At 42.4% G+C, this 15,574-nt stretch overlaps 1 protein-coding gene across 13 annotated transcripts in view; it reads right to left on the bottom strand.

Moving 5' to 3' along the window:
- LOC136844479 (WD and tetratricopeptide repeats protein 1-like) overlaps positions 1-15,574 on the bottom strand; it is a 157,986-nt gene that overhangs the window by 39,610 nt on the left and 102,802 nt on the right. For all 13 annotated transcript variants that reach the window (XM_067113758.1, XM_067113753.1, XM_067113755.1 and 10 more), the window contains exons 9-10: positions 13,370-13,649; positions 12,539-12,619 (exon numbers count right to left, since the gene is read on the bottom strand). In XM_067113758.1, coding sequence (XP_066969859.1) covers positions 12,539-12,619; positions 13,370-13,649 — 361 coding nt within the window. The remainder of the gene's footprint in view (positions 1-12,538; positions 12,620-13,369; positions 13,650-15,574) is intronic.

The raw sequence follows: 15,574 nt of genomic DNA, 5'->3' as shown, positions 1-15,574 counted from the left end.
TTGGGATGAATCTCAACTATGTTAAAGATAGCCGATTCCCACATTAAGAACAGGACGGTGGGTAGTGCAGCTAGACAAAATCTGCTTAGCCAATCATGCTAAAGGCTTCTTGCATGAAACCCAAAACATTCTTACCTGATCTGGAATCTGGATCTTACAGATGCCAGAAGTTGGATTCCATTCAGGGAGTAAGGCTGTCATACATGTGCAGTGAAGGGCTGCTTTGCAGAGAAAACCACTTCAATTCAGCCAGAGTGAAACAGAAGCAGCATGAGGGGACCTCCTGTGCCCGGATCCAAAATCCTTCAAAACAAGTCACTATAAATAAATACAGTGCATCACCAACTTACAGCGACACCAACATACTGCGGATTCGATCTAATGGTGCCTTTCCAGCTCTGTTAACGGCATTTTACAATGCTGTTGCATCAAGTTACGGCGCAGTAAGCGCCACTGACTGCACTAACAGCAAGAATAGGCATCAGGTTGACAAGTGCTTACGGTGCTGTAGCTTGTACCTTAATGATATAAAGGCATGTTCCTATACAGTGTATGTACAGTACCTTCATGCTCCCCAAAATACTAAAACCCGGGATTTAAAACAAAGAGCCTAAATGACTGCTCTTTCTTCGGTTAAGGAAAAGACTTTACCTGGTACTAGTAGCGGAGTAATGGCTTTACTGTTTTCAAACAGGATTCTGCATACTTAAGGCAGTGAGCAGCAAAAACCAAACTGCACTTCTACTGCCATGCACTAATCCCATTCTCAAGCAACAAATTGTTATAAAACTAAATGAAGTTGCAACAGATCTCACATTATAAATGTTTACCTTCAATATAGGTAAAAGGTATGGAGCTAGTTCTCATGCACTAGCCTAATCAAATACATCACAGAGAACATAATTTTCTTTGACAAAGACATTCTAGGTTTCTAAAACCACAAAACAAAAGGTTAACTTTGCCTCTTCCAGGTTTAACCTTTGACAAAGACATTCTAGGTTTTCTAAAACAAAACAAAAGGTCAACTTTGCCTCTTCCAGGCTTAACCTTTGACAACGACACTAGGTTTTCTAAAACCACAAAACAAAATGTCAACTTTGCCTATTGCAGGATTAACTTAAGACAAAGACTTTCTTAGTTTTCTAAAACCACAAAACAAAAGGATAACTTTGCCTCTTCCAGGCTTAACCTACCTAAGTAAGTTTTATCCCCCCACCAAGACAGAGAAGTGTTTCCTCTTCTTCCCCACCAAAACGGTTAAATTGGAATTCCTACAGGTCTCAGAAAAACTTAGCCTTAACATCACTGTCAGCTCTAAGGCAAAAAGATACAACAGTATTCCCTTTACAATAGGCTTACGGAGAGTGCTTAAAATAAATTTACTCTTTTAACTGCCAATAGTACTAATTAAAAGGGAGTTTCATAACAAATCATTCATTGGAATTCATTCCTGAGGCTCAAGAGGATCTAAAGATAAAATTTAGGCCTGTGTCTAAATTCTGGAGAGAGAGTGATATACTGAGTTGTAGGGGCTTCAATCTCGACTGATCTCAACACCTTAAGGTGCTGATTATCAGCCAGATCTAATTGCACATGACACAATACCAAGGAGAGCATGGAATGATAACCCTGAAAGTGATAAAATCTTACTATGTCTAAGAAAGCAGAGAAACTTTGATGTCTACAGGGGTGCTGAAAATTCCTCTAGAATGGCACCCTGAGCAATACACAAACCACTGCTCTGATAAAAGGCCACTGCTGTTTTCCACTTAGGACAGAACCCATGATACCTTTGAAAATCCCCTTATTGGGAGGAGACGGCTGAGCAACTCCAAGCGGTTAAGTGTGAGGTCTGTAAGTTAATGGAAGAATATGAGAGACATCTACCGGATAGCTGGAAAATCATTTGCTCTGAGGCTAATAGTGCTTTACAGTAGTCAATGAGCAATTCTCGTACTCCAAATTTGTCCAATACTTTCCTTAGATTAGATAAAGGGGAAAGGCATATGAGTCTGCATCAGGCCAAACCTGAAGAAATGCCCCACCGCTCAAGCCTGAGGAGTAGTAGTAGACTAGTCGTTCCTGTTCATCTGCATGCTATTGAGTCCACATTAACTCCCCTAATTCCAGTGACTGTCGGACTTGCTGATGTAATGACCACTCTATGGGTACTTTTGTCCTTCCTGAATTCTTAATTGCCAAAAACACTGTCCTCCAGTAGAATGAACTATTGAACCAATATCAATTGTTCATCTCACTCTGAGGAGCAATCTTTCAACTATGACTTAGTTTCTGACCAGGAACAATACTGTACTACTGTACAGTGAAGCCACGCTTTAACGAACCCGGAACCAACAGACATCAGCAACAGACAAAATCCACCCAAGGGGAATGGTTTTTTTTTATACATTCACTCGCGTGGCGCGCATACTGTTATTGTTTGGTCACATTACTCAAGCGGCACACATCACACATATTTAAATGTACTGTATATGTATAATAATAGCCATTAATAGACAAAGTCTGGTAGTTTCGTAATTGGCAGTTCTTGTTCGTGTGTAACTGCAAGAACCTGTACATTGGTTCTCTATTTTTTTTCATACCCTTGAATACGTCTTCTGTGCGTAAGGGAGGTGAGAAAAAGAAGCGCACTAACCTTAGCATTGGTGTGAAATTGGAACTTATTAGGAAGCTGGAGTTTCCGTGGCAAAAGTGTGTCATGAATATGGTGTGAAAGAGTAAACCATCAGTGACATACATAAGAGTAAGGAAAAACTCCAAGTTTTTGCAGCAAAGTTTGATACTGACCCTACGAAAAATAAGAAAGGTTTTGTGCATAGGCATATGCATATGAAAGTGTGTCACAGTAAGGACCTGGAGGAAGCCATCTACAAGCAGTATGTGTAAGAGAGGTCAGTGAATGTCAACATGTGTGGGGTGGAGATTCCTGACATAGCAACTAAATTAGCAGAAAATTTGGGTATCAATTTCAGTGGTAGTACAGGTTGGCTGTGGCTATTCCGTAATTGACACAGCATTCGTAATAAAGTGGTACAAGGTGAGCCTGGTAGTTGTGATAAAGATGCTGTGGAACCATTCCGAGTTAAATTTCAGAAACTCGTTTAGGAGGACGACTTGCACCTAAGTCAGATTTACAATGCTGATGAAACTGCTCTGTTTTGGCTCTTGCTCCCAACTAAAACCCAGGCACTTATGAGTGAGGATATGGTTCCTGGGAAGAAAATTAGCAAAGACAAATTCTCTGCTTTACTTGGGGCAAATGCTTTGGTACACACTGACTCAAGCCTGTAGTAGTAGGGAAGGTTGCTAAGCAACGGTGCCTCAAGGACTGTGTGCACACTTTACCCATGATTTATTATAACACAAAAAACGTGTGGTTCAATAGTGAAATTTTCAGTGATCGGTTTTTTAACCATTTTATTCCTGAAGTGCGCTATTTGCAGGAAAACACATTACACCTGCAGATGTAAAGGTCGTACTCCTTCTCGACAACGCTCCAGCACACCCGGATGCAGAACGGCTCGTTAGTTCTAATGGTCATATCCGAGTTGTCTTCCTCCCTCCTAATACTACAGCATTGATACAACCGATGGATCAAGGGGTGATAATGGCATGCAAATGTTTGTATCAGTAAAAATATCTTGATGAAGTCTTGGTCATCCTAGAGGAAGAGGAAGATCTGATACAAGAGGAAGAGGACAGCAAACCTTAGACAACATTAAGAGTTATAACCTCAAGTCAGGAATCTACAACTCTGCATCTCCTTGGAAGTAAGTAAGGTTAACAACTCTTTCCAATTGTTGGAAAAAGTTTTTGTTAGACAAAGATCTTGAACTTGACTTAAGTATTTCTTAAAAAAAAAAAAAGTATACCTTAGTTTTACCAGACCACTGAGCTGATTAACAGCTCTCCTAGGGCTGGCCTGAAGGATTAGACTTATTTTACGTGGCTAAGAACCAATTGGTTACTTAGCAATGGGACCTACAGCTTATTGTGGAATCCGAACCACATTATAGCGAGAAATGAATTTCTATCACCAGAAATAAATTCCTCTAACTCTTCATCAGCCGGCCGGGGAATTGAACTCCAGCCCATCGAGTGACAGTCCGCAGCTCTACCGACTCACCCAACAAAGAGCTATTTCTTCAAACAAAAGTAACAGTATATTTTCCATGCTTTGAAAGTTATAAACTTGGAGAGAATTTCTCAGGAGCAGCATCTGACACTGGAAGTTCACAAAGTAAACAATGCAAACCACCATCTATTGACAAAAATGCATACTAACTTCTCCTATGAGGAGATGAAATGTAAAAAAAATGAGAATTCATCAAAGAAAGAGTCAAATCAAGAAGATAGAAATAAGTAGGAATATTTTACGAGCATGAACATGTATCCTTGTGATAGTAAGATGATACATGGAAGTTAATCACGAGAATACTCAGGATAATCGGGGAAGGGGCTTAAAGGAACAGGTTCTTCTTCCTTGTGTTCTTCTGTTGTATGCAAAAAATTCTTATTAGCAGAATAGGCGCACAGGGCAAAATTTGAACTTACAGGTGGCAAAAGGGAGCACCCCAAACACAATTTTAACTTGTGACCCTGTCTGTTCATATTTCTGAATGTTCATGAATGTTTGTGAGTAGGGCAGTGACTATATCAACATGTGGTATCAAGCTTTTTGTATTATCAAAGAAAATAGCTTTTGTTATTTGCTCACATTTCTAATCCTTTATGGATAGGCTCTCTAAATTGAGACAGTGAATCTACAGTACTGTAATTTATTATTCTGTGATCAAACTTGTTCATACTACAGTATTAATATTGTTAGGTCAAAACACACCAACTTCCAGATAATTATGTAATATTTTGCAGAGCAATATAGATGATATACAGATAGGTAATGACAAAATTTTATGTGTAATATTTCTGAGTCCACTCCTCAAGGATGAATTTGTATAAAGAAATACATGTCAATTTTAGTGTACATGATATTTATATAGATAAAGCTAAGGTGAATGAGACTGACAGAGTATCATGGACTCGCATGAGGTTGAGTGCTCATTCCCTAGCTATAGAAACTGGACACTGGAACAGGCAAGGAAGGGAACCAAGCGCTTGTGGGCTAATATAAACTGGAAAAACCTGTCATTGAAGACTGTCTGCAGACAATTTACCTGCAAAAACAGTTTGGTTTTTGGAGTGTGTGCAATTTGTTTCATGGAATGTCAAATTATAACGTGGTGTGTAAAATCATCCATGACATAATTCAAGTGTACTAGGAAGATGCTGCATCTCACACTAACACGCTTTCTTTGTCATGGATTTCATATGTAGGTCTGGGTATAGTTGATTATATATTAACGATGTCACCGAACACTGTCATCTTTGTAATTTATTTTGTTATTTTCTGGGGTGCTTCCCAGTTTTACAAAATCGTTTTGTATGATATCTTGATACTGATTGGACCAAAAAATTATTTGTTGTAAGATATGAAAATATTGTAATTTTGATTCTGTTATTATAAAAGTAATGTATGATTTAGCTGTCTGACCATTTCAAAACAAATACTACCTCTCCAGTAGCAGATGTCACAATTTTCAAGGATATAACCTCACTCATCCATACTAAATTTTCTATTATAATATATATCTGTCATTTCAAAATTTAGCAGTTTTGATTCAAATACAGATCTTATTTACAAAAATGATCACCCGGGTTCTTGATGCTGCTTTAGTCTGTAAAATTTTTTTCCAATTTAGTAGTATTGTTCTGTTTAGGTGATGCAGGTTGGTGTGATTGGGATAGTTCTATGCAGATTATGACATCTTACGATTAATGGGTTTGTATGAAAAATGATATTTTAATGATAAAATAAGGTTTGTTCATACTTACCTGGCAGATATATATATAGCTGTATTCTCCGAAGGTCCGACAGAATTTCAAATTTCGCGGCACACGCAGTGGCCGGTCAGGTGGTTAGTACCCATTCCCGCCGCTGGGAGGCGGGTATCAGGAACCATTCCCATTTTCCATTCAGATTTTCATAGTGCCGTTGTCTTCTGAGGGGAGGAGGGTGGGCACTACGAATATATATATCTGCCAGGTAAGTATGAACAAACCTTATTTTATCATTAAAATATCATTTTGTTCATGAAACTTACCTGTCAGATATATATATAGCTGAATCGCACCATTGGCGGTGGGCAGAGACAGCATAGGATTGAGAAACAAAACAATGTAGATGATTACACATCTTGGTTCCTTACCTTTTAGCATAGCTGACTTCGTGATTACTGTCACCCAAGTCTGCGTCTGCTTTACTGGAGTTTCCAACGAGGTAGAGACCTATAAGGTTGGAGAGTTCCAGACGATCTGTCAACGGGGACGTGACCACTATGTGCCCAGATCGTAGCCCTCAAGAAGGAAGCAAAGAGACAAAAATAACCACCTGACCTACCAAACATCGTGACTAGTTAAAAAACTAAGGAAAGGGAAGACTGCCCCCACAGTCTACCCACAACCATAAAAACACAACCAAAAAAAATTTTAAAAAACTATTCCTAACCATACATTAAAGGATAGGATGGGTACTGCCTCCTTCTCCCAAGATCGTACCAGCCGAAACGTAAGGTCCCAATGAACAGCAAGACTCATACACTGTTCTTACGTCCTTTAGGTAATGAGAGGCGAACACAGAATGACTTCTCCAAAAGGTGGCATTCATAATATCGTTCAGAGCCATGTTCTTTTGAAAGGCTACTGACGTTGCAACAGCCCGAACCTCATGTGCTTTAACTTTCAAAAGTTCGAAGTCACTCTCCTGACAACTCTTATGCGCTTCTTGAATGGTGGACCTCAAGAAGAAAGCCAGCGCGCATTCTTTGACATGGGGACGTCAGGTCTTCTCACCGAGCACCATAACCTATCCGCAAGACCTCTCGACTCTTTTGTCTTGTCCAAGTAGAACTTTAGAGCCCGAACAGGGCATAGCAGTCTTTCTGGTTCCTGACCCAGAATACCGCCAAACCTTTCAATTCAAAGGACTTGGGCCAGGGTGAGACGGGTTCTCATTCTTGGCAAGAAATGACGGTTGGAGAGAACACACCGCATCGTCTCCTTTAAAACCAATTGACTTAGATATCGCATGAATCTCACTGATTCTCTTTGCAGTAGCGAGAGCAACTAAAAATAAAGTCTTCTTTGTTAAGTCCCTCAAAGAAGCAGCATGAAGGGGTTCAAAAGGGCTTTGCATCAGGAACTTAAGAACTACGTCCAAATTCCAAGATGGAACCAAAAACTGAGGCACCTTAGTCGTCTCGAACGACCTAATGAGGTCATGTAGGTCCGTATTGTTGGCGATATCTAATCCTCTGTGCCGAAAGACCGCCGACAACATACTCTTATACCCCTTAATAGTAGAGACTGCCAGCTTCGGAACTTCCCTAAGGAAAAGAAGGAAGTCTGCAATCTGGCTCACAGTGGTCGAGGAAGAGGAAATCCCTCTGCGAGTACACCACTGCCGAAATACGGCCCACTTCGACTGGTAAACTGCGATCGAGGATGTTCTCCTGGCTCTCGCGATCGCTCTTGCCACCTGCTTCGAAAAACCTCTCGCTCTCGCCAGCATTTCGATAGTCTGAACGCAGTCAGACCGAGAGCGGAGAGGTTTTGATGGTATCGTTCGAAGTGGGGCTGTCTGAGTAGATCTGGACGAAGAGGCAACACCCTTGGAAAGTCTACCAGAAGCGACATTACCTCCGGAAACCACTCCTTGTAAGGCCAATACGGAGCGATCAGAGTCATCCTCGTATCTTGCGACGACGCTAACTTCCTGACCACTTCTCCCAGGATCTTGAAGGGAGGGAAAGCGTAAAGGTCCAGACGAGACCAGTCCCAAAGAAGGGCGTCTATTGACACTGCTCCTGGATCCAGGACAGGAGAGCAGTAGAGCGGAAGCCTGTTGTTCTTTGATGTTGCAAACAGGTCTACTAAGGGACGACCCCATAAACCCCACAGTTTTTGGCACACCTCCTGGTTCAGAGTCCACTCTGTCGGGGAGCAGTTGATGACGACGACTTAGCAGGTCCGCTCTCACGTTCTGAACGCCTGCTACAAACCTCGTCAGGATAAATAACGTTCCTGGAACTCGCCCACAACAGGATCTCTTTCGCAAGAACGAACAGGGAACAGAATGAGTGCCTCCCTGCTTTTTCAGGTAAGCTAGAGCAGTGGTATTGTCCGCGTTTACCTGGACTGTGCGACCGGACACTTGATCTTGAAGAATCGAAGGGCTAGAAAAAATCGCCCTAATTCTTTCATATTGATATGCCAGGTCACCTGTTCCCCTCTCCAGATGCCTGACACTTCTCTCTTGCCCAGTGTTGCTCCCCACCCCGACATTGACGCGTCGGAGAACAACACTAGGTCGGGGTTCGGAAGGCTGAGAGACACGCCCTCTGAAAGCTTCGAGGATCCAACCACCACCTGAGATGCTCCTTCACTTGAGGGAAAGTTTGAGAGAACTCGAGATTTTCCTTGTCTTCCCAGTTGTCTTGCAGGAAGAACTGAAGAGGCCTGAGATGTAGTCTCCCTAGGAAAACAAACTTTTCCAGTGAGGAAATGGTCCCCAGCAGACTCATCCACTCCCTCACCGAACACGTTTCTTTCCCTAGGAAGGCCAGGACTTTTCCGTAGCACAGCTGTTGACGTTCGGGACGGAAAAGCCCGAAAAGCCACTGAGTCCATCTGAATCCCCAGATACACGATGGACTGAGTTGGGGTCAGGTGTGACTTTCCGAAGTTGACCAGCAGGCCGAGTTCCTTCGTCAGGTTTAAAGTTGCTTGAAGATCCTCCAGACACCTCTCCCTCGATGGCGCTTTCGAATCAGCCAGTCGTCCAAGTAGAGCGACACGCACGCCTGCCAGATGCAGCCACCTTGCTACATTCCGCATGATGACGGTGAAAATCATGGGAGCTGTGGACAGGCCAAAGCAAAGAGCTCTGAATTGATACACCTTTCCCCTCAAGACGAACCTCAGGAACTTCCTTGACTGAGGATGTATCGGGGCGTGGAAGCACGCAGCGTCCTGAAGGTCGAGGGATACCATCCAATCCCCTGGTCTTAAGGCTCCTAGAACAGACTGCGCCCGTCTCCATCTTGAAAGTTTCTTTCGAGACCAAGTTGTTCAGGCTGCTGACATCCAGCACAGGTCTCCAACTTCCCGACTGTTTGGGACCAGGAACAGCCTGTTGTAGAAGCCCGGGAATTCAGGTCTAAGACCTGTTCTACTGCTCTCTTGACGAGCATTTGCCGCAGCAGGTCGTACAGGATCTCTTGTTTTTCTGGACCGCATGGACGGAGAGAGGTCCAAGGGCGAAAGGCTTAAGGGAGGGGGGAGAAAGGAAAGGGATCTTGTATCCTTTCTCTAAAACCGAAAGGGACCAACTGTCTGCCCCTCTCACTTTCCAGGCTTGGAAAACGCAAGAAGCCTGGCACCCACCGGTATCTGGAGGAGAATCACATCACTTCTTGCCCCTACCTCTAGCAAGGGCTTTACCTCTCGAGAGGTTCTTTCCTCGAGAAGAAGGCTTTGAGGATGATCCGCACGAAAAGGGCTTCTTCATCTTGGGTGAATGTTGACGGTTTGGCGTCGTCGAGGTCACGGAACCGCAGGGCGCTTGCCGATGACTGGGCCAACAGGTCCTGTGTGGTCTTCTCTTGTAAGCTTGCAGCGATGTCCTTTACCATCGAAGCCGGGAAAAGATGACTGGAAAGGGGAGCAAACAACAGTTCTCCTTTCTGAGCCAAGGAGACGGACTTCGTAGCGAAACCGCAGAATAGAGACCTCTTCTTGAGCACTCCAGTGCGCAAAGTGCGAGGCCAATTCGTCAGAACCATCTCGGACCGCCTTGTCCATACAAGACAAGACGCTCAAAAGGTCCGACAAGGAGATCGAGTCCTGACTCCGCGACTTAAGGTCCAAAGCTCCAAGACACCAGTCAAGGAAGTTGAAAACTTCTATCGTCTTGAAAAGGCCCTTCAAAAGATGGTCCATCTCCGTAAGAGTCCAGGAATCTTGGCCGTCGACAGATGAGACCTCCTACTCGAATCAACGAGAGAGGCGAAGTCTCCCTTAGATGAGGAAGGAAGACGTAAGCCTAAGTCTTCTCCGGTCTCATACCACATCGCCGCTTTTCCCGAGAGTCTTGAAGGGGGAAGGGCGAAAGAAGACTTTCCTTGAGCTTTGCGGGAGTCCATCCACAAATGGACTTTCTTGAAGGCCCGCTTAGTGGAGAGCGATTTAGTCATCTTCAGAAATCCCGGAGCTTTCCTAGACTTAGTCGAAGTCAGTTGAGAAGGAGGGGAGAGAGGTACTGCCGGCAGAAACTTGTCAGGAAACAATTCCTTCAACAGCTTGACGAGGATCTGGTAGTCCGGCGGCGAGGACTGATCCTTAATCTCATCTTCAGACTCCGAGACTCTGAGTCTATCTCCAACATCGGGCGGGGAAGAGCAGAGAGAAGTTGGAGAGGAAACACGCCGCAGGGACCTCTGCTTGGAAGAGGAACTGGCGTGCAAAGCAGCTGGAGAACCAGGAACCACACACGAGCCGACAGCAACGGCAGGTGGGCGTCTTGAAGGGAGTCAAAAACGTCCATCGGGCGTCACGTCTGGCAGCATGGCGAGCTTCTTGAGCGCCCAGCCGGCGTCACGTCTGGCAGCATGACGAACGTCTGGATCGTCCCTTAGAGCGTCCACGTCTGGCAGCATGACAAGCGTCAGGAGCCTGACGAGTGTCATCAACAAAAAGGTGAACATGACGTCTAGAACGAGAAGGGAGGAGGGCGTCCTGGGGTGACGCCACGACGATCCTCCCCAACACCCTCTGGGGACGAGTCTCGGGTTCCTTCCACGACGAGCAGGCGAAGCAGACGAAGGTGACGAGCGAGGAGCAGGAGAAGGAGACCGCCTAGATCTCTTCACTGGAAGTCTAACATCCTTCCGACGAGGACGGGACCTGGACTCTCTGCAATGAAAGAGGAGAGTTGCTGCTGCATGGAGGCAATAAGGGTCCTCGTTGGTGGCGCCCTCTCTCTGGAGAATCACGGAACCTAGAGGCAGAAGGGCGAGGGGCGTCCTAATCCTCTTCTCTTGAGGAGGGAGAGCTCTAGGGCGCTCAAAAACGTCTTCTTCGGATGACGTCCGGTACTTTCTTTGCGGGGGAACGCATCCACAAACTCTGGCGAGGAGCACAGAGTAGAGAGAGAGGGCGTGAAGCGTCCTCCTCCCTAAAGCTTCTCTTAAGAGGGCGAGAGTCTATCTGACGGTTCCAACCCCTGCGTGGGAGGGCGTGTCAGAAGACGAAGCAGTCCTTCAGGACCCGAACACGAGTTCGCGCCTGGGCAGCCTGGGAAACGTCTTCAGGACCTGCCGTGGGACGCCAGACCGGTGGGGTTCCCGTCACCCTCCTTCGACTTTCGACATGCTCTCTCCCTGAGTCCTGGGAGTCCAGCAGAGGTCCAGGCCTAGAGGCATGATGGGCCGGTCTGACGCCCCCTCCACTGCACTGGGGCACTAGTCACTTCACAACACTTATCTTGGAGAGCTGACACCTTAGATTCTAATGCACGAATCGATTCCATCATAGCGGAAAGCATATTAGTCTCCACTGGCACGATCTCAGGGCAGGAGACAAAACCACAGGGTTAGGATCTAAAGGTACAGGGGAGTTAGGGCCGACATCAACACTTCCAAAGAGAAGCACTCCTGGAGGAAGACCTCCTCAGTCGATCATGCTCCAACTTCCTCACATATTTATCATACGCTCTCCATTCATTTTCAGACAAAGAAGCACATTCATGACACCTATCATTCAACATGCATATATGCTTCCTACAGTTAGAACATACAGTGTGAGGGTCAACCGCAGCTTTCGGCAACCTCACCTTACATTCAGACATCACACACGCACGGTAACTAGCAGAGCTAGACCCAGACATAATGATAATCTAAAGCAAAACCCAAAGAAAAGTCAAAAAAGCGTATGCCGATCTACCGATCCAAAGTCAAAATACCAACAGACAATGAGATACTCAAGAAAAAAGCAAATCCTATGACGGAGGTGCAGACAACAGTTGTTGACAACACCGGCGACAGAGAAAATCTGAATGGAAAATGGGAATGGTTCCTGATACCCGCCTCCCAGCGGCGGGAATGGGTACTAACCACCTGACCGGCCACTGCGTGTGCCGCGAAATTTGAAATTCTGTCGGACCTTCGGAGAATACAGCTATATATATATCTGACAGGTAAGTTTCATGAACAAAACTTACTTTACTGAAGGCTAATAATTATGCAATGCATGCAAAAAATAAGACTTCATGACTAACACACAATATAGATGACTCATAAAAACAGATGCATCAGGTAATTAAAGTTACCATTTGAGGTCTTATTTTAATAAGTAGTAAAGACTAGTCAACTAGTAAGAGTAAAAATTTCATCTCAAAGCTTACCTGAAATGAGCTTTTACATGATACGGATCAATCTCTAGAGCCGTGAAACAATCTTTGAGGGCAGCATAAATATCACCTTCCCTGTAATAAGATCTTATGGATAAGTAAACTATAGGATATAAGTTATGTCTATAAAAGAGGCAAAGGAAGAAAAGCAAAATTATTGAGAAAATGTAAATACCATGAGAAAACGGACAACAAAAATGAGAACGTATATATCTAATAAAAAATTAAAAAGATAACAACAAAGGTAAAATGACAGCGAGAGGTACACAATAACACGTCACAAAGGTTCCTTGTAATATACTTATTAAAGGAGTGGTGACTTAGCATGAGAAAAACTTTAGAACATTTGGAAGAGTAAAACTAAACTGAATTAATAAAAAATAAATCTAAATAACATATACAAATATTTATTCCACAAAGGAGCAAAATTATGTGAAACATTAATGAAAAAGCCTTATACCAAAAACCTCAAAAATATAATCAAGGACAAGGACTATTAGAATGACTTTCATTACAAATATCAGTAGTGTTGGAAAAAATTACTAAATAAATTACATGAAGCTATAAAATACTCTAAGTATAACACTGTGCCATAGTTACTGCACAAATCTCATATAAGCTGGCGCAACTAAGTTTTGAGTAAAAAAAAAAAAAAAAACAAAATCAACACAACAATCCCTTACAAAAATGGACTGCTGCCTTTGAGCTAGTACTTCATAACTTCTGAGCAGAAATTGTAACGTTATGCACTCATCACAATGCAAACGTCAAGTTACATGATCAAAAAGGTTATCAATGCAGAACAAACATTTCTTAATCCCTTACCATTTTCTTTTCATGAGAGCTGCTGCCCTATTACTATATAAAACTGCAGAATTTGGACAGATCTGGGCGGCCTGATTGTACAGTTGTAGAGCAGTTATGTAATTCTCTGCAGCAAAAGCTTGGTTGGCTCTTGCCTTGAGAGTTTCTGCTCTTGGAGGAAGGGGAGCAGACACAGGAAAACGAGGAGAGGATGTTTTCTCTCCGTTACTGAGATGACTTGAAATTCCATTGGTATTTGAGGATATACTCTTGCAGACACCATTTGAAAGCCCATCGCCATCTGAAAGACATCACAAAAATATTACAACTAAATCCCTCACAGTCAGGACCCTTGGGACAAAAGGGTTGCTGGTTATTTAAATTTTCTGGTTGTTGCACGAAAAAATCCTTCTAAAATGCCATACACATATCCTGAACTATAATTTCTTCATTTGTTACCAATAAACAATATCTATAATAAATATTTTTATAAATATTTTTATTATTATATCATTCATAAAATCATAAATGACTTCCAATGGTAGGGTGAAGAGTGCTTAAATCCATACATCAATACAGCACATTCATTCACTTACGCAACTTTATTTAATCAAACTTACTATAAATTTTCTTCTCATACACAAACTGAAATCCTCAACACAGCACATGCATTCATTTATGCAACTTTATTTAATCAAACTTACTTGTGAATTTTATTCTCATACACAAACTTAAATCCTTTCTGATATTTAAGCTACAATTCTTTTTATATTTCATTAGCAAATTTATGCACTCATAAATTCATCAACAGAGTCTACGGAGATGGATGAAAGTGAGAGGGGAAGGACTTTATATATACACACAAATATGAGAGAGAACTGGCAATTAAGGCCTACAGTAGATCTGTTTGTCCACTTGAAAAAGAAAAAAGAAAAAGTTCCCCATGGAAAGGCAAAAAGCAGTTTCTTTAAAAAGAAGTAAACATTCTTTAGAAAGAAATAAACATTCTCTCTCTCTCACTCCTTTCTCTAGATAATTCTTGATTCAGTGGCAGCTGGATAAAATATGCCAGATGATTAAGAGTTTGTTTTTCAAATACTGGATAGAAGGGAATTTACTGTGCTATATTATCATTAATAGTATTATTATTATTTGTTGGCATAAAAGACACACCAGTATACAAGACTCAACACAAAAGTTGTGAAGCATAATCTGGAAAATCTAAAAATACCTCTCTATTCCCAAACCTTCGAAATTTTTCCCATTATTGGTTAGCTACTTTGAAGTTTCCGAATCAGATATAATGGTATGGAAGAAGGAGTAAAAGCTGGATTTTTAGACTTGTCATGGGGTCTGTCCTTTAAAAAACAAGCATTTTTCTGGATTACAGAAATGGCCTTTGCCTAATGCGCTGACTAGCAAAAACTCAACCAACCATCTCTTGTTTTCATCTGTGTGTGTATGTAAATTCATATCAGGTACCGATATTTGAAGCCTATTAAAAAATATATAACAGCATTCATGTGATATGGCATATAACTTACTTATCACCTCAATGTCGAAGCACATCATATGTACTTGAAATGGTAATCAAATGAAAACAAATTTAAATCATAAAAAATCTCTCTCTCAAATATTACTGATACTTTAACTTGACCTATGAAAATGTATTTTAACATTATTATTCATGTTGTTTGGTATATGCAACAATCATCATTACAGCTAAGTCTAACTTAGTTATACAAGAGTTCAGTAATTGGTGTTTACATCTGATGGTGGAATTTGTTACATTTCACTTAAACCAGCTGCTCATGGTCCATACTTTAAACTTGTATACTGTACTTAACCTTCACCTTATGAGACACAACAAAAATTTCTGGGGCTAGTGTAGGACCATGGGACGGCGACTTACCCACCAAAAAAAAGTAAATAAAAAATCTAACAAAAACTATATATTTTTTTTATATTGGAAATGAAATCATTGCTATTTATCACATTTTTGCCATGACCCAGTGTTAAAATAAAAAAATCGAAGGAACCCTACAAACGGTAAGGGGAACACTCTTGGGAAACAGCGGGTTTTGGGTGGGGGAATGGACACAAATGTATACGATGTCCACAACTTTCGTAATTCCTGATTTACTGACCCGCCAATCTACATACAAAAGGCTACAACACCGCTAGCCTAGGCTACTGCTCACCTACATAAAAAACATTACTGTACTC

This window comes from Macrobrachium rosenbergii, chromosome 12 (assembly GCF_040412425.1).
Source record: "Macrobrachium rosenbergii isolate ZJJX-2024 chromosome 12, ASM4041242v1, whole genome shotgun sequence".
Lineage (NCBI taxonomy): Eukaryota > Metazoa > Arthropoda > Malacostraca > Decapoda > Palaemonidae > Macrobrachium > Macrobrachium rosenbergii.
The sequence above is the reverse complement of the archived record's forward strand: the minus strand, read 5'-3'. Positions and strand labels throughout refer to the sequence as shown.